General features: G+C 41.0%; 1 protein-coding gene and 1 pseudogene across 2 annotated transcripts in view; both read left to right on the plus strand.

Moving 5' to 3' along the window:
* The window catches only part of TEX11 (testis expressed 11), a gene marked incomplete at both ends in the record, with an annotated part of 146,162 nt that extends 127,813 nt beyond the window's left edge, over positions 1 to 18,349 (plus strand). The window contains 5 exons of the mRNA XM_081042256.1: positions 7,050 to 7,199; positions 8,645 to 8,753; positions 9,713 to 9,833; positions 17,489 to 17,656; positions 18,278 to 18,349. Of these exons, the coding sequence (XP_080898382.1) occupies positions 7,050 to 7,199; positions 8,645 to 8,753; positions 9,713 to 9,833; positions 17,489 to 17,656; positions 18,278 to 18,349 (620 nt within the window). The remainder of the gene's footprint in view (positions 1 to 7,049; positions 7,200 to 8,644; positions 8,754 to 9,712; positions 9,834 to 17,488; positions 17,657 to 18,277) is intronic.
* Positions 9,981 to 12,847, plus strand: LOC308494427 (keratin, type I cytoskeletal 18-like; annotated as a pseudogene). Its single transcript has 2 exons — positions 9,981 to 9,996; positions 11,581 to 12,847. The product of its transcript is annotated as a keratin, type I cytoskeletal 18-like (transcript).
* Positions 18,350 to 25,212: the final 6,863 nt, after the last annotated feature.

The following is a 25,212-nucleotide window of genomic DNA, read 5'->3' on the forward strand; positions in this document are numbered from 1 at the left end:
TGGTGTCATCGTCGGAAGCCTTAGTGATGATGGCAAACAGGGCTAACCAAAGCACTTTAGAACATAACCCAACATGGGTCTTCTACCAGCAGAAAATCAGTTTAGCTGGCTAGGCCGAGCACTGTCTACATTTTTATATATTACATATTTATATATTATGGTCTCCTCAGCCCAGAAATGGGGTGGTCATTCTAATTTATCCAGATGCAATTGATAAAAGATACCATTTGTCAAGGCTCGTGTTGGAGTTAGAAATCATTTTTACCTGTTCAGTTGTAAACACCAAAACTATAATTAAGTGACTATTCCTTCAGCAGGCAGTTTTTGCTGGGCTCCTCCATTGGCTTAATAACTACCAACCAGTCATGAATTGCTTTCGGCTCAGAGATTAGTTCTCAATGGATTAGAAATTTTCAGAGATGACAGTTTTTTTTTGTTTGTTTTTTTTAATTAATTTTATTGGGGTGACAATTGTTAGTAAATTTACATAGATTTCAGGTGTACAATTCTGTATTACATCGTCTATAAATCCCATTGTGTGTTCACCACCCAGAGTCAGTTCTCCTTCCATCACCATATATTTGATCCCCTTTACCCTCATCACCCACCCCCCACCCCCTTACCCTCTGGTAACCACTAAATTATTGTCTGTGTCTATGAGTTTTTGTTTCTCATTTGTTTGTCTTGTTCTTCAGAGATGACAGTTTTTAGATTAGCCAAGGAAAAAGGCAATTGGAGCTGATCCTCAGGCACATTAAACAGAATGACAAAACTTGAGTGGACTTTCTAGTGTACACTTTGGGCCGGGACTTAGGTCACAGAAACAGAAGAACCTGAATTTAGGACGTTTTTCCCCAAAGGAAATTAAACAATTATCTAAAGATACCCAAGTATCTCTGATAGAAATTGCTCCTAAAAATCTTTGTTTTGGGTAGCACTCCAATCCAGTTATGCCTCGTAGGCAACATAAGCTGACCCTATGATACAAAGCGAAGCCCTAATGGCAGTGAGGAAGGACTTCAATTTCAGGTCTATTGAGTCACTGAAGAAATTGAGTCAGGGTCACGGGTTCAGGAGGCAGCTTCATTATGGTGAGACATACTATTCCTTCTCCCAAGTGCCTGACCGAGTGTCATTCATGTGTTCCTGTTGCTAACATATTTGCTTTTGTACACTGTGGTTTTTCTTTTGTAAAAGTACAGATGTGAATCTGGGAATTTTTCTGTACAATTATCTTAGCACAGTAACTCCTGATCAGAGTAAGGTGTGTACTGTAGTTCATCTACAAACATTCATTAGTGATTTCTAGAAGGTTTCCCAAACTTGAAACTTCACTTCACCCCTAGTTGATAACATATAGAGAACGATATACCTTTCACCTATGGAGTACACAGTCTTTCCAGGTTCACTTGTGACATTTACCAAAATACATCATGTGCTGAGCTAAAAAGCAAGTCTCAACAAATTTCAAAGGATTAGAATCATGTAAAGTATATTCTCTGAACATAATAGAATTAAAGTAGGAGGCAACAACAGAATGATGATTAGAAAACCCCCACTATTGAAAATCTAAAACACACTTCTAAATAACCCATCAGTCAAAGAAGAGATCAAAACGAAAACTATGGAATATATCGAACGTAACAAAAATGGAAAATATGACATCAAAATTTGCGAGATACAACTTAAATAAGGGAAACTTTATAGCTTTAAATGCATATATTAGAAAAGATAAAGAGTTGACAGTCAAGTTTCCAGCTTGAATACAGGGAAAGAACAGCAAATTAAACCAGACAAAGTAGAAGGAAGAACAAACAAAGATAAGAGCAGAAAACAATGAAATAGAAAAGACATACAATGGAGAAAATCAACAAAACTAAAAGGTGATTCTTCAGAAAGATTACTATAATTGCTAAACTCCAAGCGAGCTGGATCAAGAAATAAAAAGAAGGAACACAAAGTACTACTTATCAGTTCGAAAGTAGGCATCACTACAAACCTTTCAGAGATTAAAATGGCACTATAAGGACATTGTGAATAACGTTATATCAATAAATTTGACTATGTTGACAAAACAGACAAATTCTTTGTAAAGTATATCTATAAAAGTTGGCCCATAGAGGGTCTAAATAGTCGTATTTAGACTATTTTAATAGTCCTATACCTGTTAAAGAAATTTGATCTCAAATACATCCCCACAAAGAAAATGGCTTCACTGGTATACATTTTCCCAAATATAAGGAAGAAATAATAGCAATCCTGTAAAAATACCTCTTATAGAAAACAGAAAAAATGGGAACATTGATTTTATGAGGACAGCATGACAGATGCCAAAACCTGACAAGGACGTTTGAGGAAAAGAAAACTGCATGTCAGTGTCTTAAATGACAGATGAAAAATCTTAAACAAAATTTTAGGAAATTGCATCCAGCAATATATAACTGAGTAACGTTTATCCCAGGAATTCAATATGAAAACAAACACACACACACACGTTTTCTGTATCTGTTTGATTTTTTAAAAAGTTTTAAAATAAATGAATTTGGTATAGTTGATGGACATAGGATTGTTTCAAATCTTTAGTTCTTATGAACAGAGCTGTCTTGAACATCCTGGTACATGTTATGTTAAACAGGTACACTCATTTCACCTGAGTATATATCTAGGAGTAGCGTTGCTGGGTCATTGCTGAGATAGAAGCAGGTATGGATGGATTAAATACATTTCAGTATATTCACACAATGGAATACTACAAAACAAAAAAAGGAATGCACTTCTGACACATACAAAAATATAAATGAATATCAGACATCACGAGCAAAAGAAGTCAGGCACAGAGGAATGTTAACAGTATAAATTCATTTTTAAAAACAGCTTTATTGAGGTATAATTCATATGCCATACAGTTCACACATTAAAGAGTATAATTCAATGGATTTTAGTGTATTCACAGGTATGTGTAACCACTATCAACAGTAAATTTTAGAACATTTTATCACCGCAAAAAGAAACCCCTACACCCTTGATCTATCACATCCCCTGTCCCCCCCATTTCTCCCAGGAGCCCTAAGCAACCACTAATCTGCTTTGTATCTCTGTAGATTTGCATATTTTGCACATTTCATATAAATGGAATCATATAATATGTGGACTTTTGTGACTTCTTTCACTTAACGTAATGTTTTCAAGGTTCACACATGTGGCATGTATCAGTACTTCCTTTTTATGATCAAATAATATTTCATTGTATGGATAGACCACATTTTGTTTATTTATTCATCAGTTGACAGATAACATGAGTTGTTTCCATATTTTGACTATTATGAATAATGCTGATGTAACATTTGTACACAAGTTTTTGTGTGGTCACATGTTTTCATTTCTCTTGGGTATATACCTAGGTCATATGGTGACTCTATGTTTAATCAATTGAATAACTGCCAGACTGTTTTCCAAAGTGTCTGCATCATTTTGTATTGTCACCAGTGGTATATGAGGCTTCTGATTTCTCCACTTCTATGCCATTACTTGTATTCTCTGATTTTTGTATTCTAGCCATCCTAGTAAGTATATAGTGATATCTCGTTGTGGTTTTGATACCCTGATGACTGATTTTCCTGACAACTAATGGTGTTGAGCATCTTTTCGTATGCTTATTAGCCATTTGTATATCTTCTGTGGAGAAATGTCTGGTCAGACCCTATGCCAATTTTTAACTGGGTTAGTTGTCATTTTATTATTGAGTCATAAGAATTCTTTATATATTCTAGATACAGGTTTCTGATCAGATACATGACTTGGAAATATTTTCTCCCATTCTGTTGGTGGTCTTTTCCCTTTCTTGATAGCATCCTTTGAAGCACAATTTTTTAAAACTTTAATGAAGTACAATTTATTTTTCTTCTGTTGCTCATGCTTTTGGTATCATATCTAAGAGTCACCTGCCAAATCTCAAGTCATGAGTATTTACTCCTGGGTTTTCTTATAAAGAGTTTTACAGTTTTTGCTGTTACATTTAGGTCTTTGATCCATTTTGAGTTAATTTTTGTATGTTGTGTGAGGTAAGGGTTCAACTTCATTCTTTTCCATGTGGCTATCCAGTTGCCCCGGAACCATTTTTAAATAATTAAAACAATAAAAACAAAAGCTATTCTTTCCCCATTGGATGGTCTATACCTCTTTGGGGAAAATTAGTTGACCATAGACACATGATTTTATTTCTAGCTTGTCATTTCTGTCCCATTGACCTATATGTCTGTCCTCATGTCAGTACCACACTGTCTTGATTACTATAGCTTTGTATTAAGTTTTGAAACCAGGAAGTGTGAGTCCTCCAAATTTGTTCTTCCTTTTCAAGAGTGTTTTGGTTATTCTGGGCCCCTTGAATTTCCATGTGAATTTTAGGATCACTCTTTCAGTTTCTGAAAAAATTTAGAAAACAACTGAAATTCTGAGAGGAATTGTGATGTATCTGTAGATTATTTGGGGAATATTGCCATTTTAACAACATTAAGTCTTCTAATCCATAAATACGGAGTATTTTTCCATTTATTTACATCTTTTAAAATTTCTTTCAATGTACAAGTCTTGTACATGTTTAATTTATTCCTAAGTATTTTATTCTTTTGGATGCTATTGAAAATGGGTTTTCTTAATCTTATTTTCAGTTTGTTCATTACTATTGTATAGAAATAGAGTTGATTTTTGTATACTGATCTTGTTAAACTTGTCTATTATTTCTAATGGTATTTTACTGGACTCCCTAGAGATCTATTTAAAAGATCGCATTGCGTGTGAATAGAGATAGTTTCACTACTTCTTTTCCAGTCTTGAAGTCTTTTGTTTCTTTTTCTTGCCTAATGTCTTTTTTTTAAATTTTTTTTTAAAGATTTTATTGGGGAAGGGGAACAGGACTTTATTGGGGAACAGTGTGTACTTCCAGGCCTTTTTTTTCCAAGTCAAGTTGTTGTCCTTTCAATCTTAGTTGTGTAGGGTGCCATTCAGCTTCAAGTTGTTGTCCTTTCAGTCTTAGTTGTGGAGGGCGCAGCCCAGCTCCAGTTCCAGTTGCCATTTTTCTAGTTGCAGCGGGCACAGCCCACCATCCCTTGCGGGAGTCGAACCAGCAACCTTGTGGTTGAGAGGACGCATACCAACCGAGCCATCCGGAGCTCAGCGGCAGCTCAGCTCAAGGTGCCGTGTTCAATCTTAGTTGCAGGGGGTGGAGCCCACCATCCCTTGCGGGACTCGAGGAATCAAGGAATCGAACTGGCAACCTTGTGGTTGAGAGCCCACTGGCCCGTGTGGGAATCGCACCGGCAGCCTTCGGAGTTAGGAGCACGGAGCTCTAACCGCCTGAGCCACCGGGCCGGCCCGCTTGCCTAATTTCTTTAGCTAGAACTTCTAGAACAGTTTTGAATAGCAGTGGTGAGAGTGGGCATCCTTGTCTTGTTCTTGATCTTAAAAGGAAAAAATCCAGTATTTCACCATTAAGTATGATGTTAGCTGTGGGTTTTTCTTTTTTTTTTTTTCTTTCTCTTTTTTGAAGGAGGGGGCAGCTCACAGTGGCCCATGCGGGGATCGAATTGGCAACCTTGGTGCTCCAGCACTGCGCTCTAACCATCTGTGCTGACCGGCCACCCCACTGTGGGTTTTTCATAGATGCCCTTTATCAGGTTGAGGAAGTTCCCTTCTATTCCAAGTTTGTTCATTGTTTTTATCATGAAAAGATGTTAGATTTTGTCAGATGCTTTTCTGACCCTATTGAGATCGTTATGTAGTTTCATCATAAATGGATGTTGTATGTTGTCAAACGCCTTTTCTGCATCAGTTGATATAATCATATGATTTTTGTCCTTTATTTTGTTTATGTGATGTATCACATTGATGGATTTGCGGATGTTGAACCATCCTTGTGCCCCGGGGATGAACCCCACTTGGTCGTGATGAATAATCTTTTTAGGGCACTGTTGCATTTGATTTGCTAGAATTTTGTTTAGGATTTTTGCATCTGTATTCATCAGAGATATTCGTGTGCAGTTTTCTCATTATGTAGTTTTCTGTTTCTTATTTTATTGACCTGGTGTATTACATTAATTAGTTTTCACTTTTTGAAGCGAAGCGCAGTAAAATGAGGTATGCCTGTGGAGTGAAAAATCAAATAAAACTATCTCTATTTAAATGCAGGTGACATGATTGCCTATATAGAAAATCCCAAAGAATCTACAAAAAGTTACTGGAACTACTAAATGACTTTAGCAAGTTATAGGATACAAGGTCAATATTCAGAAGTTGGTTATATATGTACTAGCAATGAAGTTGAAGGCCAGGCAGTAACAATCAATAGTGACAAAAGTCAAAATAGCTGTTAAGTCTGCTAAGGTGGTACTGACTGGAAAGGAACACAGTGTTGGAATTGTTCTATATCATGATCAGGGCAGTAGTTACATGGATTTAAACATATCTGAAAATTCATCAACTGTTTAAGACAAATTCACCTCATTCAGTTCACTGTATGTATGCTGTACCTCAACACTTTTTTAAAAGTTCAGTCGAACAGAGTGAATGGAAACCATCTCACATAGTCTGGTATGTGTCACCTGATACAAGATACTGCCCATGGTGATACCCAAGAAATATTGTTGACTGATGCTATGAAACAATTTGGAAACTCCCCTTTGCTTAAAATAAAACCATAGTTAGTTTGTACAACACTGCGTTTTCTGGTTAACTGAGGCATCAAAGCTAGACAGGTAAACATTGGACTTGAAATAGGCAGCTGCAGGACTTTTCCAGGCCCTTTCAGAACCCCATGGCAATAATTGTAGGAAATGTAGGCAATGCTAGTGATTGCAATACAGGGTGCTGAAAGCACTGGTGAGTTTCTAGATTTCAAAATGTAAAAAATGTCTCTACAGAAGTTGAGATGACCTCCAAATTGTAAGTCAAATTAATTTTCCTCAACAGGAAAATCTCCCCCGAAGAGAGATTAGAATAGGAGAAAGTAATGAAATGTAATCACAGAAAATGTTGCATTTTTGCCTCTTTCTTAGGGAACTTCTCAAATGATCCATGTGAGACGTTGCTTCTCCTGTATGAGTTTGAAGTTAAAGTCAAACAGAATGATCTCTCACTGGAAAGTTTCCTGGAGCCAGTGTGGGAACAGCCTGACATAGAAAGTAAAACACTGGAAACAATTGCATGTAAGAGCTATATTGATGTTTTTGGAATACTAGTACCCATTTAAATTGTACTACTTTTTCATTTCTTTTCTCTGTTCTCCTCTATTACCTCCAGGTGGGAAAAAAAACACGTTTCCTCATAGTACATGGTTTTTCCTTTTCTAATGGCATCATTTAACTAGTTTGTATTACAATCATTTTTGCATTTATCTTTTTTTATATAAGATTATAAGCTCTTTGGGGCCATGAACCATAATCACTTCTGTTCGTTGTACTTATAAACCCTGGCGAAGTCCATTGCTTGTAACAGGCAATAACAATCAGTAGTGATGAATTTATATTCTATGCATGCAGTCGAATTATGCAGAGGGTGCCAAAATAATGCACATACATTTTAAGAAAGGAAAACTCTATTAAAATTGTAATACTCAATATATACCGATCACAAAAGATGAATACAAGTCACATTTGACTTCTGCAATTATAAGAGGTGCTCAAAGTAGTTCCCACTTCTGATTATAGTGAAGTACTACTTGAGCAATGTTGACCAAAGTGTCCACTTGTGTCCATTTTTTTGGCACCCCTGTAAACTACACAGTAGGGGGAGCTCAAACTTAGTTTTGCTCAGCTGCTAGAAATGATAATGGGCCACTTCAGTAATCAGAGGTGATGCTACCATAGCGATTTATTAAAGTGTACAGAGAAATATTGGGGAGATTTTTTACCAGAGTTGCCACACTCTAATTTCTGCTTGGACTGCAAGTAGTATTGGGGGCCCAGAGCCTCTAGAGGGACGTCCTGCCAGAAGTGGCCTCATTCTCTTTTTATCTGTCACCCTCCTCAGGATCCTGAGTGTGGTTAATAAAGGTCCTAGGTAGCCCTAAGTGCGCAGGAGTCACCTGTGCCTTTCTTTGTCTTGCCAAGGCAGAATTCCTAGACACATGGAGCAGATAGCGTATACTTGATGGACATGTGATGGTAACCACTGCTCCTTGTAGGAAGACGTTCCAATTCTAGAGGCCGGGTAAATGTATCTGGAAGTTTTAGGCGTTGTTATTATCTTGGACACTCAAGTGTTTCCTGTTTTTAGTATCAGACAAAAACAGCATATTGTCATCTCAATCTGGTTTTGATGGCCGCCCTTTTACTGACTTGCTTTCTGTTTCCTTCTCAGTGTGCCCTCCTTGACTCTGCTTCATAAGATTATTGCTTCACCTGTATGACTGTGCACAGGGTCACAGAAACAGATAGGACGACCTAGTGATCCTACTGCCCAGAAAGTAGAAGCTATCTCTGAAAGCCATCATGGATTCATTGTTTTATACAATTCCTTGTTTGTGTTTATTTGTTTTTCTTAATCTGTTTCAGGCCATTTTTGTTAGAGAGAAAGCAAGTTGTAGCCGGGGATAAAAACTGTGATGCATGTGATTATGATGTTCACAACCCTTTTTCTTCCCTTCCTATAGCATTAGCAATGGAAATGCCTGCATACTATCCTTCCATCGCTTTCAAGGCCTTGAAAATGGCGTTTCTGCTCCACAAGAAGAAAGAATCATTTGACGTTTTGAAATACAGGTTAGTAATTGTAATTCAACACTGTATCCAGGCTGTTTGATAGCAGAAAGAGCTGTAGTCGGTGCCTCACACATCATTAGCCCTACTCAGCTGGCCCAACTTCAAAGGTGATCGAGGCACTCCTGTAACTCCTGGGCTGGAAAGTCTTCAGCACAGCTCCGTATTATATTATGTATTATATAGTATGTAATATTATATAATATGTATTATAGACCAAGAATTAATTAGCTGCGTCAAGGAGTCTGGTTTTCCCAAAGGAAGAAAAGTTGTTTCTTTGTGTGACTCTGTGTATCTACTAAAATGACTACATAACCTTTTTTCTTCGTTTCATTAATATGCCCAAAGTACAGAAAAGTACAGAGATTAATAGAACAAACAACAAAGTATCCACCACCCAAATTTTAACAAATGTTAACATTTTGCTATTTTGCTTCAGGTTTTATTTCTAAGCACCTTTCCTTAAAGGCCAACAAATGCTGTACATAATATAAATTATTATTTATTGGAGATTTTATGTTTTCCATCCCTAGACATGGGGGAAAAATAGATGTGTGATTTTTTTTCTGGAAAACAGTATTGCAATCACCCTTTTCTGAGATTCGAGAGACAGTTCTCCTGGAGTTATTCCCAGTTTAAATCCCAGTTCCATTGCCCATTTGAGGATGTAACAAGGTGCTTTGAAGTGCCTGCCGATTGAACCAGCTCATAGAATGTAGTAAACACCCACAACTCCGTAGTGTAGCAAACTAAGAAAACCAGTGGAAGACAACCATAGGCATAATAAAAGGAAGGATTGGTCAGCCCCATTTCTGGCTTCAAAACTCTGTCTTCTGAAGTTGGAGGGAAGAACAGACGTTGAGGTTCTTCGTGTGAGATGTGATCTGGACTTCACTTATCTTAGCCGTGAAGCCAATGGTTTCTTTCCTTGTGGGATGAGTTTTTCTCTTTTTTTATTTCAGCAAATGTATGAACAGCTTGATTAACCTCTTAATACCAGATGGGTTACCAAATGCAGAACTCTGTCCCCTCGAAGAAGTTTGGGGCTATTTTGAAGATGCTCTGAGCATTATTAACCAAAACGTAAGTCAAACTTGCAACTAATTTTAAAGATCTGAGCTGTTTTGTGTCTTAGACGTTACGTAGAATATTGCTTTCCGATAAGTTTTAGGGTAAATAAAATCCTATTACAGTGTAGCTAGACACTACAAAATTTCCCTAGTGTACGAAATGGAAATAGTTCAAAGTAGAACATTTTTAATACAGATATACTGTGGATTAGGTCAAAATAGCAGTACCACCTGGCATTTTAAATTATTTTGTCTTTTTAAAACCTGAGAGAATTGTTGGTTCCACTGTGATGGTACTAACTCTTTGAGAAAGCTCATGGATATTTCCGCCATTTCTCAGAGGAGGTAGTAGTGTAGAAGAAACACTGAAGACCTGTATTTTGGTCCCTCTGATGGTTTTTTGTGTGTGTATGTGTTTTGTTTCAGTGCATGTAATTCAGGTAAATTACACCCAGCGTTATTAGGGTGTAATTTACATGCCATAAAATTTACCCATGGGTGTGTGTACAATTCAGTGATTTGCAGTAAATTCATAGAGTTAGGCAGTTGTCACCACAGTCCAGTTGTAGAATATTTCCATTATTCAAAAAAGTTTCCACTTGCCATTTGCGTCCAGTCCCAGGTTCAGGGCTAGGCCATCACTGACCTGCTTTCTGTCTCTATCGATTGTCTCTTTCTGGAAACTTCATATGAATGCAGTCATACAATGTGTGACCTCTTGTGTCTGACTTCTTTCAATTTAGTGTGTTTTGCGGTTCAACCATGTTGTAGCGTGTCAGTATTTCTTTTATCAAAATGTATTGGGGTGACAAGGACGTGTCAGCGTTTTAATCCTTCCTATTGCTGAGTAAATCAAATAGTATTATATTCCGTTGAATGCATATACCACATTTTGTTTATCAACTCGCTAGTTGGTGGACATTTGAGTTTCCACTGTTTTGCTATTATGAATAATGCTGCTGTGCACATTTGTGTATATAAGTCTTTGTGTGGGCATATGTTTTTAGTTCTCTTTGAGTAAATGAATTTCTGGGTCATATGGTAACTCGGTGTAACTTTTTGAGGAGCTGCCGTGTGTTTTCCAAAGCAGCTGCACCATTTTACAGTCCCATCAGCAGTGGATGAGGGATCTACTTTCGCCACGTCCTCACCAACACTTGCTACTGCCCATCTTGCTCTAATCCAGCCCTCCTAGTGGGTGTGCAGTGGTAGCTCATTGTGGTTTTGATTTGCATTTTCTTGATGGTGAGTGATATTGATCGTTTTTTTTTCATGAGCTTATTGGCCATTTGTATGTCTCTTTTGGACAAATGTATATCCAGTTATTTTTCCATTTTTAAAATTGGGTTCTCGTTCAGTTATAAGAGTTCTTGATATATTCCAGATACAAATCCTTTATCAAATATACAATTTGTAAATATTTTCTCCAAGTCTTTGGCTTACATTTTCATTTTCTCATGGCATCATTTAAAAAGCAAAAGTTCTGGATTTTGATGAAGTCCGATTTATCATTTTTTCCTTTTATGGGTCCAGTTTTTGGTCATGCTTAGAAAGCTTTGCCTACCCAAACTTACAAAGGTTTTCTCCTGAGTTTTCTTGTAGAAATGTTTATACTTTCGTCTCTTACAAATAGGTCTGTGACCCATGTGAGTTCCTTTTTGTTTGTGGTGTGAGGTAAGGGCCTACCGGCTTCTTGTGTGTCGGCACATGTAGGTCCCGCATTTGATGTTTGGCTGCAGTGTTCCATGCGGGGTTTTCAGGTCACTTGGGACAGCGCTGTGTGTGTTGCTGCGTCCTCAGCCTGAGCCTTGGCCTCTCACCCTCCCCCGGGAACAGCAAGAGCTTCAGCAGCCGCTCCAGCTTCTCCACCAAGTCCCGGCCCCTAGGCTCCGAGTAGTCGCCCAGCCAGCAGCACGGCACAGCCCGCATGTATGCCGGCGCAGGCGCTCAGGCTCCCGGATCTCTGTGCCCCCTCCACCAGTGGCTAGGGGCTCGGGGGCTTGGCTGCAGGATGGCCAGGGGCCATCCACACTGAGAAGGAGACTAGGCAATGCCTGAATGGTCGCCTGGCCTCCTGCCTGAGAGGGTGAGGGGCCTAGAGGCTGATAATCGGAGACTGGAGAGCTAAATCCGGGGATACCTGGAGAAGAAGGGGCCCCAGGTCAGACTGGGGCCGTTACTTCAAGACCACCGAGGACCCGAGAGCTCAGATCTTTGCAAGTTCCGTGGACAATGCCTGCATTGTTCTGCAAGGGCATTGACAATGCCCTTCTTGCTGCTGGTGACATCAGAGTCAAGTATGAGACAGAGCTGGCCGTGTGTCGGTCTGTGGAGAGGGACATCAGTGGGCTCCGAAAGGTCATTGATGACACCAGTATCACTCGGCTGCAGCTGGAGACGGAGATTGAGGTTGTCAAGGAGGAGCGGCTCTTCATGAAGAAGAACCAGGAGAAGGAAGTGAATGGTCTACAAAACTAGATTGCCAACACTGGGTTGACCGTGGAGCTGGATGCTCCCAAATCTCAGGACCTCAGCAAGACCGTGGCCGACATCCACACTCAGTATGACGAGCTGGCTCAGAAGAACCGAGAGGAGCTAGGCAAGTACCGGTCCCAGTGGATTGAGGAGAGCAGCACAGTGGTCACCTCACAGACTGCTGAGATAGGAGCTGCTGAGATGACACTCACGGCGCTAAGTCCTGTCCAGTCCTTGGAGATCCCCCTGGACTCGATGAGAAATCTGAAGGCCAGCTTGGAGAAGAGCCTGAGGGAGGTAGAGACACGCTGTGCCAAGCACATGGAACCACTTGTTGGGATCCTGCTGCTCCTGGAGTCAGAGCTGCTCCAGACCCACGACTGTGAGGCCCTGCTGAACATCAAGGGCAAGCTGGAGGCTGACGTCACCACCTGCTGGCAAAAGGGGAAGACGGGGATCTTGGTGACGCCCTGGACAGGAACTCCGTGCAATCCACCCAAAGGACCAGCACCCGCAGGACTGTGCACCGCAAAGTGGTGTGTGAGGTGCTGAGGCAGCAGAAGCATGGCCTCTTTTGTGGGAGCAGTAGGTCAATGAAAAGGTCAGAGGTCAATGAATATCCAAAACAAAAAAGTAATGTGTTATAGACTTGAACAGGTTGTGTGCCTGTAATGTGGTCTGGTCATTACAAGGGAGCTGTGACATATTAAGGAGGTTAAATGGCTTGCTTCAAGTCACATAGAAAGTCATTACTTGAGTTTGTGTTAGTGCCCAAGGTTGCAGTTCTGCTCTCTGCTCAACCGCTTCTTCATGTACAAATACCTGCAAAGCCTGACAAGGTGGTAAGACAGTGCATCGGGGGAAAACCTGCTGCAAAGCAGCATCAGCCTGCACAACCCTGAAGCGTCCTGGAGCTGTGTGCTTATGGCCTGTGGAACTTGAACCGTGAAGTTCCATGCCCGGACGGGGATGATTGAGTCGAACAGGGTAAGTAGGGGTCCCCAAGGAAGTCAGCCAATAATGTTGAGAGGAGTAAGAATCTTGCAGTCTGTCTGGTGCATAAGAGAACGGGGGAGCACAAAATAATGCCTGTCTTTCAGGGGGCTGGCTCTGCCCTATCAGAATACTGACTGCTTTTCCATAGACGCTACATCCAGTCTGTGCCCCACCCTGGGTAACTGGCTCTTGAACATGAGGTGCAGTTGGACTGCCTGCAACTTGAATTTAAAAAAAAACACACAACAAAATAACTTTAGCAATGAAGATTTTGGATATGCATTTTTCTACTTTCTTTAGGGAAGAGGAGAAAATTCAGTTTCCAAGCCATGAGCCTCATCTAGACCTTCAGATGTGTTCGCCATAGTAACTTATGCAAACTAAAATTAAACTTTACTATAAATCCAAATGGATCGATTCCCATAGTTTCTATACAAGGCCAAAGCATTGACTCTGAGCATTTTGGTTTTGCCACTTTTATTCTGTCTGATATATTACTGTTCCATCTCTCTGGCTCTTAAGTTGCCTCCTAGACAGCTTAATATTTTTCTGCTTTTTTGCAAAGTCTCCCATCCGTTATTGCTCATCGCCTGAAACCTGATGGGATAGTTAGCTTTTTTATGCAGAGGTTAATTTAATAAACCTCTTGGCTCTTACATAGTGTATGCTGCTTTTCCCTGTTTGATTGAATGTGCTGTGCGTCTCCCTTGTTTTAAATGTTTGTGAGAAAATTTTGCCCTTGTTTGACTTTTCTAATGGCCAGACACTCACTCATTATTTATTGAGCAGATAACCTTTATCAAGTGCCTCCACACAGTGGCAAAATGACTATCGCACAAATATAAAACCTCGTGCCTCCCAGTATCGAGCCTTACATTTTACAAAGCATTCTTACATCCATTCTTTCATACGATTCCCCCACCCGCAGCAATTCTACAAAGGAGAGAATGCTGATATCATTATCTGATTCAAAAAAGTCAAGTTACCAATTTGCCTAAGTTCACGTGGCTAATGAATGAGAGGCAGGACTAGAACCCAGGTCTTCGGACCTCAATTCCGGGACTCTCTGAACCAGAGGACACATCTTTGCCTGTACTTGCTAGGAAATTTGAGTTCAAAGGAGAGGCTCCAGTTGGTATTCAGAACTTTCTGCCGATGGAAAGGCAAAAAGGATCACTTGCATGCTTGAGCAGGCAAGCCTACATAGTCCGGAGTACGTATATATGCTCAATTAGTTTTAAGAGAAAGTAGATTGCTCTGGTTGTTTTTCTTTATTTTATTTTGAAATAAGTATATATCCACATGCAGTTGTAAGCAGCAACACAAGAGATCCCATGGACCCTTTACCTGGTTTCCCCAAGTGGTATTATCTTACCAAACTCCAGTACCATATCAGGACCAGCATGTTGACATTATTACAGTCAAGACACAGAACTTTTCTGTCACCACAAGGGGTCCTCATGTTGTCCTTTTATACCCCTACCTACTTTTCTCCGACCTGCCCCCAATCCCTCCTTAAACCCTGGTGACCACTAATCTATTATAAATTTCTATCATTTTGACATTTCAAGAATGTTATATAAATTGAGTCGTACAGTATATAACTTACGATTTAGAATCGTACAGTATATAACCTTTCGAGATTGTTTTTTTATTAAATGTATTGGGGTGACATTGGTTAATAATATTATGTAGGTTTCAAGTGTAAAATTATATAGTACGTCATCTATATATCACATTGTGTGTTCACCACCCAGTCAGTTCTCCTTCCATCACCATATATTTGACCCTCATCTCCCACCCCCCCACCCTCTTACCCTCTGGTAACCACTAAACTATTGTCTGTGTCTACGAGTGTTTTTGTTTCTGTTATTATTTTTTTTATTAGTTTCAGGTGTGCAAAACAACATAGTGATTAGACATTTATACACTTCACAAATAACCCCAATAAGTCTATTATCCATCTAACAATGTACATAGTTATTAGAATAATATTCACTCTATTCCCTATGCTGTATTATATATTCCTGGGACTTTTAAAAAAATTACATTTGACATTCAGTATTATGTCATATTAGTTTCAAGTGTACAGCATAGTGGTTAGACATCTATGTAATTGATGAAGTGATCCCCCTAATTAGTCTAGTACCCACCTGGCTCTATACATAGTTACTACCATATTACTAACTGTATTCCCTATGCTGTACTTGACATCCCTGAGACTATTTTATAACTACCAATTCGTACTTTCTAATCTCCTCCCCTTACTCATTCAGCCCCCAACCCCTCTCTCATCTAGTAACCATCAGTTTTGTACCCTATCTATAGGTCTGTTTTTGTTTTGTTTAATATTTTCTTTATGTTTTAAAAATTAAATTGGTTGGGGTGACAATTGCTAGTAAAGTGACATAGATTTCAGGTGTACAATTCTGTATGACATCATCTATAAATCGCATTGTGTGGTCACCACCCACAGTCAGTTCTCTTTCCATCCCCTTTACCCTCATCTACCACCCCCCTCCCTCCTTACCCTCTGGTAACCACTAAACGGTTGTGTATGTCAGTTTTTGTTTCTTTGTCAGATTTGTTCCTTTGTTGCTTTCAGTTTTATACCCCACATATGAGTGAAGTCACATGGTTCTTGACTTTTTGATATATTTCACTTAGCATAATAATCTCAAGATCCATCCATGTTGTTGCAAACGGCACTGTTTCATCCTTTCTTATGGCAGAATAGTATTCCATTGTGTATAACTCACTCTGCTTGTGAATTTGAAGAAAAAATAGAAGTTTGCCAAGTGAACCATGATGGGGTGGCATTTCAAGCAGAGAGACTGGATAGACCTGCTCTGACTGTCACCCCACACTTGTTTCTTTTGCTGAACTAGAACACCTACTGCTGTGTCGCTCTGACGGCCCCAATCGTGCGCCTGGTGTAGTCCTTCCACGTGGATGCCTGGTCTCCCCAAAGGCGCTGTGTGTCCTTTAGGCTAAGAGCTTTGTCTTGTCCCTCCGAACGCCCTCATTCTCATAGTCTTTTCTGCATAGTGATTTCTATAGATCCAAAAGAGGGAAAGAAATACAGGTGAGAGAATGTCATTGACACTCTGCCCCTGCTGCCTAAGTCTCATATTGCATTTCCCCTTCCAAGGGCTTTGGGGGAGGTGGGGGGCGGGGTGAGCACGTAAATGCTCCCTTTGCCATCCAGCTCAGTCCAAGAACTGAGGAAGAGGCTCCCTGCACTAATCCTTCTCACTACTGCAGTCTTGTGATCAGCCACTCAGAAGGTGAAGGGACCGTCGTAGCAATGTGCCCTTTTTTCATATGTAGGTAAATACTGTCAACACTAAAGATTAACGTTTCTTAAAAATGACAATCAGTTGACGTTAAGTAAAACAGATTACCCTCCACAATGAGGTTTTGCTTTTAAGGCAAAAGCTGAGATTTGCTGGAGAGGGAATTCTGCCTCAGGGCTATAACCTAGAAATCCTGCCCAAGTTTCCAGCCTGCTGGCCTGCCTTACAGAGTTCAGATTCAAGATCAAAACATCCACTCTTACCTGAATTTCCAGCCTACTGGTCTACCCTACAGATTTCAAACTTGCCAGTCCCCACAATTGTGTGAGCCAATTCCTTAAGATGAAATCTATCTATCTATCTATCATCTATCTATCTATCTATCTATCTATCTATCTATCTATCATCTATCTATCTATCTATCTATCTATCTTTCTATCTATCTATCTATCTAATCTATCTCTATATATACATACATGCAAACGATAAAGATTAATATAATTTCTATTCCAAACACAGACTGATTCTGGTCAAGGAAATTAAGAGATTCAATAACTGCTTCTTGACAACCTTCTGCAAATTAGAGGTAGGTACTGGGGAGGTGATTGACGGAGGACAGCACCAAGGGCAACCCCAGACAGGACACAGGAAGACCAGGACTCAGACCACGGGGGCTGCGTGGCTTTCTCACTCTGTCTTTTCATGAGCTTTTGCTTTGGAGCATTCTGCAGCCGCCAAACCTTCCAGGTGCTCTCCTCCTGCTCCCCAGGAGCACAGAGCTGCTCGTGGAGGCTGTGGCTCCCATTGTTTATGTAATAATAATGGGATGCAGCACAGGTGTAGTCAGTGGTGCAGTGATTGTGGCCGTGATAACTGTCAACCCACTGTTCTTGGATTTCAGGAGGGCTACCCAGAAATGGAGATTCTCGTGCTCATGGTCAAGTCCTGGAATACTGGAATACATATGTGTGGCGACGGCAAGTGTGTAGCTGCTGAGAAATGGTGTGGCCTGGCGTTGCGTTTCCTTAACCGCCTTGGCCCCGCCCTCAAGGGAAACTATGAAACTCAGGTGAGGAGGGCGAGAGCTGGCGGTGGTGGGTGGCAGGAGTCAAGGCAGAGGGGTCCATCTGGGCCCTCAGTAGGACTCAATCCTACCCTCCTTGGCTGGGAAAGGATTTGGGTGGTGGTTCCTCTCAGTGCTTCCAGAGAACTGCAAAACTTACAGGACTGGAAAGAGTCAGTTCTTAGAGTGAAAACCAGGAAGCATTGTGAACAGGGGCGGACTTAGGGGTAGCAAATGAAAGCTAATGAAAAGGGGTGCCAGGAATGGGCTCTGGAAAGATGCATCACTGTCCATGCCCGTGCATGTAGGGAAGTACTGGCCTCTGTGCAGACAGTGACTGTTGAGAGAGCAATTTTCTCCAGGAACTGTTCTGAGTGGCAGACTTCTAAGCACTTCGCTAACCAGGAGAGGCTTGGTGGGGAGAGAGTCTTGTTACCGAAAGGAGTGCCGGATTGTTAACGGTTCACGTATCTGCCTGTCGCTAGTAAACGGACCTGGTGCTGCGGGATCCCTCTTCCCCAGTGTGGCTCGGGGGAGGGTTTACTCTCATGCCATCGCCATGAGATGGGAAAGCTTTCCCACATTTCCTCTCCTCTCAATAAATCTATTTGCCACTCTTTTCCCCAGATGAACATTCTGTATAGTCAGCTCGTGGGAGCATTAGAACAAAACAAGCCCTCATGTTTCCGTGAAGAGTGAGAGGTGTGCGAGCAGGCAAGCCTACAGCAACTGCAAGATGGTGCATGGTCCTGAGGCGTTGAATGTTTAAATTGTTGTCAAACTATCTCTGAGCTTTGTTTTCTGTCTTCTCGGGTTCTAGTCTCATGTTAAAAAATGACAGTTTCTAAAATTAAAGCATTTTGACTTTCACTGATGTGACCAGTTTTTTCCTGGGGGACAACTGAATTTTCCAAAATGCTAATAATTATATGTTGAAAGAGCCCCTGTGAGAGTAAGATGATTCATGCCCCGTTTGAACAAAAACGAATGCCCATCCCGGTCCAACACAGGCGCATTTTCTTCTACAAATGCTCCAATCCCAATACCTGAAGATAAGAGGGAACCACAGGCACCTGATCGGATGGACCTCAGTGGCCTCCAGGCCCAGCACTGATTGGGTTCAGGAAATCTCTCTGGGGCATCCTTGACAACTGGCTGTCCAGCCCCTATGAGAACAAATCCTATGACAGGGAACTGCTGAGATTGCTGTCTGATTGGCAAAAAGCCCTTCGTCACACTGAATCGGACCTTGTCTCCCTATAGCAAGTCAGCTTTCTCTGTCCCAGATGCCCTTTGAGACTCAGTACAAGCATCAAAATTAGGACATAAAAAATGAAGCAATGCTACCATGTAACCTACAGGCCACATTCAGATTTCACTGGTTGTCCTAATAAAGCCCCTCGTAAGTTGCATTTAGTTGTCTCTTTCAACTCCTGCATACGGAAACACTTCCCGGTCTTTCCCTATCCTTCATGACCTTGAAATTTTTGAACAGTACAGGCTAACTACTTTGTAGCAGGAACTTCGACTTGCATGTGTCTGACGTTTCCTAATGATTAAATTCAGTTTATGCATTTTGGGAAGACATACCGCAAAAGTGAGGCATTCTTCTCAGTGCAGCATGCTAACAGGATGCAATGTCACGTTGTCCCCCCACTGGTTAAAGTTCAGATGGTGTTTACCAGGTACTTAGTAATTCATTAGTAAGTAATTACGAGGTGCTCAGTGAAGATACTCTGAGACCAACTACCATGTTTCTCATTAAACTTTCACTCACCACTTTTGGCTTCAATTCATTTTTACTGTGATGGTTGCTAAAGGTGGATATTTAAATTTCCATCATTCCTTTCTCACTTATTGGCATTTGTTAGGTAGAGCATTTTCTTTTCCATTTATTGATTCGTGTTTTTAAAATATTTTAGTACCGAGGCAACCAGTTAGCTCAGTTGGTTAGAGCATGTTGCTCTTAACAATAAGGTCGCCAGTTCGATCCCCACATGGGCCAGTGAGCTGCGCCCTCCACAACTAGATTGAAGAATGACAAATTGACTTGGAGCTAATGGGTCCGTGACAAAACACACTGTTCCCCAATAAAGTTTAAAAAGAAAATATTTTAGTACCAACTAATGGACTTCTATTTTATTTAATGAGTTATAATCCAGTATTATTGTTTTGCTTCTCAAAGCTGGCTCCTGTGTACTTTTGACATGTGCCCTTCATTCTCTGAACACTTCCCTACTTGGTGACACAGAAAGTCATTCCAGGCTCATCTTGTGTTTTGCCTTTGCCAGCTCTAATCAAGGATCCCTGGCCCCTTTTAATGGAGCATGTTTGGTAGTCAGTGCCCAAGATCTGGGTGCTAGGTGTACTCATTGTTCCTGGACTGTCATTATTTCTAAGTCCTCTCAGTGGATTGAGCTAGGAAATTATGTGTGTGTGTGTGTAAAACCGAGTGCATACTGACACTCCATTTTCAATCCAACACCAGAGCATAGTCTAGCCTTCCTCCTTTTCTGTATTTGCAATTCTCCAACGTTGAGAAACTGCTCCTATGAAGCTCACATATTCACTCATTTGCTCAATCTCCCAATTTGAGAATGGTCTCCCTGCCATGCAGCTGTCCCCTCAGGCCTAACCCCACCACCCTGACCACGAGTGCTGCCCCTTTAGCCAAGGCCTGACAAACACTGGCCAGGTCATGAGCTAGTTCCCAGCCCAGCGAGCAAGCAAGGGACCCTAGCTGAACTGCGGGCAAGGGCAAGGGACCACATTTACACTTACACGGGCGTTTCATACAGTTGACTCACGGTACTTACTGTTAGCTTTCCCCTTCCTTTGCCTTAGTTTCCTCCTGAGCTTTGAGAAGTCAGCTCAAGTGTCAGTTCCTCAGAGAACCTTCCCTGAGCAGGTCACGTTCTCATTACATGCTCTCTAAGCACTTTGATTCTTCACAGTTTGTAAATAACTCTTGTTGGTGAACTAATCTGATTCATATCTGTCTCCCTCACTTGTCTTTCAGTTCCACAAGGGCAGACAGTATGTTCTCTTCACAGCTGTGTAACCCCACTGTCCAGCACAGTGCCTCACACTTTCAATAAGTAGTTCAGAGAATGAGTGAAAACTTCCAAGTCCTTTTTTCACACTTACTGTCATCAATGCCTCAGCTTGTACTTCCCATTTTTTTCCCCATGTGAGTACATTTATCCCTATTAAATTGCTCTTGCTGGCGGTTCTTTTTTTTGGATAGACTGTATTATTTTGTTCCCTGTCTCAGATGCCCACATTGTCTGCATATTTGGTCAGCAGGCCACCTAACATCTTTATCCAAATAAATGATGAAACATACTGAACAGGAGAGGCCAGAGAAAAGTTTGGTAATCTGCCTTGAAGGCCTAACTCCAAGTTCATTGATTCATGCAACAGACATTTCTTGAACACGCTCTACTATGTACTGGGCACTGTTATATGTCCTGGGGGTAAAGTCATGAGCAAAATAGAGGAAAAAGTCCCTCTGTTGAAGACCTTATATTTGAGTAGGGGTGACAGATAATAAACTAGTACATAAATAAACATTGATCCATTAATTAGCAGCCTTTGGGATGACCATTCAATAACTACTATCTACGTTTTCCAACTTTTTTGCAAGGATATTATGAGTGACTTTGTCAATGCCTTGCTGGAACCCAGATACACTGTGCTTACAACGTTCCCCTGCTTTACCCGTTCACATTTCCTAAGCTCATTGAAGAAAAGAAAATAAGCTTTGTCTGGAATCATTCTTAGGTAAAGGGTTTTATAAACCCTTTGTGATCACTAGCTCCCTTATAGGTCTCGTACAAGCAATCTTCTTCCCATAATGTATTCTAGAAACTTGCTGTGACTAAGTGAAATCTACCTGTCCAAAACCTTGTGATACCCATCATCTTCTCTTTAAAAAAGAGCATATGTCCTTCTTTAGGCTTCCAGCATCTGTGCTTTTTTATAATTTTTTTTATTTTCCAATTACAGTTGATGTACGATGTTATATTGGTTTCATAGTGATTGGACATTTATATAACTTAAGAAGTGATCACCCCAATAAGTCTAGTACCCATCTGACACCATGCATAGTTATTACAATATCATTGACTGTATTCCCTGTGCTGTACTTGACATACCCATGATGCTTTTGTAACTGCCAATTTGTACTTCTTAATCCCTTCCCCTTTTTCACCCAGCCCTCCAACCCCCCCTCCCATCTGGCAACCATCAGTTTGTCCTTTGTATCTATGAGGCTGTTTCTGTTTTGTTCGTTTATTCTTTAGATTCCACATCCAAGTGTGAGCGTGTGGGATTTGTCTTTCTCTGCCTGACTTGTTTCACTCAGCACACTACCCTCTAGGTCCATCCATGTGGTAGCAGATGGCAAGATTCCATTCTTTTTCATGGCCAAGTAATAATCCAATGTATACAGGTACCACCTCTTCTTCACCCAGTTGTCTAGATTGGGGCACTTGGGTTGCTTCCATATCTTTGCTACTGTAAATAATAGTGCAATAAACATACAGATGCACACATGCCCTCAAAGTAGGGTTTTGGGTTTCTTTGGATAAATACCCAGAAGTTTTTGTTTTAAAATCTGTTTTGTCGAAAAAACCGAGAGTTGTTAGATGGGCGGGGGTGGGGGGGTTGGGGATAAGGGGAAAGGTGAAGGGATTAGGAAGCAGCTGGTAACCACAAGATGGCCTCAGGGTTTTCTGAAAATTAATTTGGGGAATTTATTCAATAATGTCGTAAAGATTTTGTTGGGTGTCCGATGGACATGCGTCCTATTTGGGAGACCACCTCAGAGATAATGTGGATGCCTGACCATGGCATTGTACACCAGAAGCTACACATTAATGAATGCCAACTATAATTTAAAAAAAAAAAATCTGTTTTGTCTGGTATAAGTATTGCTTCTCCAGCTTTTTTGTTTGCTCCCATTTTCATGAAATATCTTTTTCCATCCCTACACTTTCAGTCTGTGTGTGTCTTTTGATCTGAAGTGAGTCTCTTGTAGGCAGCATATGTAAGGGTCTTGTTTTCTTATCCATTCAGGTCTCCCATCATTTGATTGAAACATTTAATCCATTTAAATTTGAAGTAATTGATAGATATGTAGTTATTGCCATTTTATTATTCATATGTTTATCTTTTTTCGTGTGTGTCTTGAAGTCCCTCTAATATTTCTTGTAATACTGGTTTGGTGGTGATGAACTCCTTCTAGCTTTTCCTTGTCTGGGAAGCTCTTTGTCTCTTGTTCAATTTTAAATGATAGCCTTGCTTGGTAGAGTAATCCTCCTTGTAGGCCCTGTTTTTCATGCCAGTCCTTTCTTGCCTTCAAAGTTTCTGTTGAGGAATCAGCTGACATTCTCATGGGAGCTCCCTTGTAGGTAACTAACTGCTTTTCTCTTGCTGTTTTTAAGATTCTGTCTTTGTCTTTAACCTTTGGCATTTTAATTATGCTGTATTTTGGTGTGGGCCTTCTTGGGTTCAACTTGTTTGGGACTCTCTGTGCTTCCTGGGCTTGTCTGTCTTTTTCCTTTGCCAGGTTAAGGAAGTTCTCTGTCATTATTTCTTCAAAGATGTTTTCAATCCTTTGCTCTCTCTCTTCTTCTGGTACCACTATGATGTGAATGTTGGTACGCTTGATGTTGCCCCGGAGGTCTCTTAAACTACCCTCATTTTTTTTGGATACTTTTTTCTTTTTGCTGTTCTGGTTGGGTGTTTTCTGCTACCTTGTCTTCCACACCGCAGATTTGATTCTCTGCTTTACCTAATCTGTTGATTTCTTGTAATGTATTCTTTATTTCTGTTATTGTATTCTTTTTTTTATAAAAAGGAATTTGGCTTTCTTAGTAATCAGGGAAATCTAAATTAAAATAACCATGAGATACAACTCTATTCCCACCATAATGGCTGAAATAAAAGAGACAGATGATACCAAATGTTTGTAAGTCTGTGGCACAACTGGAATTTTCATACACTAATGATGGGAGGGGAAATTGATATAACCATTTTAGAAAACTGGCAGAATCTACTAAAGCTAAACATACACATATTCTGTAAATGCAGTATATCCACTTGTAGGAATATACGCATCAGAAATGAGTACATATATTCACGAAAACGTGTGCAAGAATATTCTTAGCAATATTGTTCATCATAACCCTGTTATGGATTGCATTGTGACCCCCTCAATATCTTGAAGTCCTAACCCCCAGGATCTCAGACTGTGACCTTATTTGGAAATAGGGTTGTTGCAGATGTTGTTTATTAAGATGAGGTCCTACTAAAATAGGGTGGGGAACTAATCTGACATGACTGGTGACTTTTAGAAAGGGGGAATTTGGACAGAGACATGCACACAGGGAGCACACCATAATGTTTCTATAAGCCAAGGAACCCCAAAGGTTGCCAGGAAAACCACTGGAAGCTAGGGGAGAAGCATGGAACAGATTCTTTCTCACATCCCTCCAAAGGAACCTGTATTCTTTAGTTTTGATGGGTTCTTTTTTTTTATGTTTTCTCTCTCAATTTTTATCTTTCTTATTTTCTTGTTGAAGTTCTCCCTGAGATCATTGAGCTTCCTAATATCCAGTGTTTGGAACTCTGCGTCTGATAGATTGCTTATCTCCATTTAGCTTCATTCTTTTTCTGGAGCATTGTTCTGTTCTTTTATTTGGGACATGTTTCTTTGTCTCTCCATTTTGGCTTCCTCCCTGTGTTTGTTTCTATGTATTAGGTAGGGTTGTTATGTCTCCTGGTCTTAGTAGAGTGGCCTACTGTAATCAGTGTCCTGTGGGGCCCAGTGGTGCAGTCTCCCTCGTCACCTGAGTTGGGTGCTGCTGGTGTGTCCCTCGTATGGGCTTTGTGTGCCCTCCTTTTGTACTTGAGGCTTGGTTCCTGTTGGCACCTCAGTGAGAGGGATTGACTCTTGGGCTGACTGGTTGTGAGGACTGGCCGTGACTACAGTGGAGGAGCTGTTGTGCAGGGGCTGACACTATGGAGCAGGACTCATTTCAGCAGGGCTCTGGTGTCTGCCAGGTCTGCCCTTTGGGTTTGTCAACCTTGGAGGTGGTTGGGTGGTGCTCTGATGTGGTCTGAAGATGGCCACTGGATGTGTTAGTTCTGGGGCTTCTTGGGAGGAGCTCTGTTACAGGCGAAGGTCAGCCGCTGCCTGTGCCCTGCCGGGGGCCACTTGGTATGAGCTACAAAGTGATCTGCAGATGGTTGCCACCTGAGCTGGGCTTGGAGGTGCCTAGAGGAGGGTAAGCTGTGAGCTGAGGCCAGCTAACGCTAATGTCAGGCTTGGGGCTGCTTAGCAAGAGCTAACAGGCATGCAAAGGCCAGCTGCTGCTTGTTTGGGCTTCCTGAACCTTTGAGAGATTTTGTGGAAGTCTTCAGCATGAGCCAAGATAGGCATTTGTATGGAAAAGCCCCTGGAAGTGGCTTGGGTGGGCTCGCAAGTTGGGTGGGGCAGGATCTCAGAATCACCAGGGCAGGGGGAGCAGTGATAGGCAGGTTAATGGAGACGCATA

Source organism: Rhinolophus hipposideros (genome assembly GCF_964194185.1).
Source record: "Rhinolophus hipposideros genome assembly, chromosome: X".
NCBI lineage: Eukaryota > Metazoa > Chordata > Mammalia > Chiroptera > Rhinolophidae > Rhinolophus > Rhinolophus hipposideros.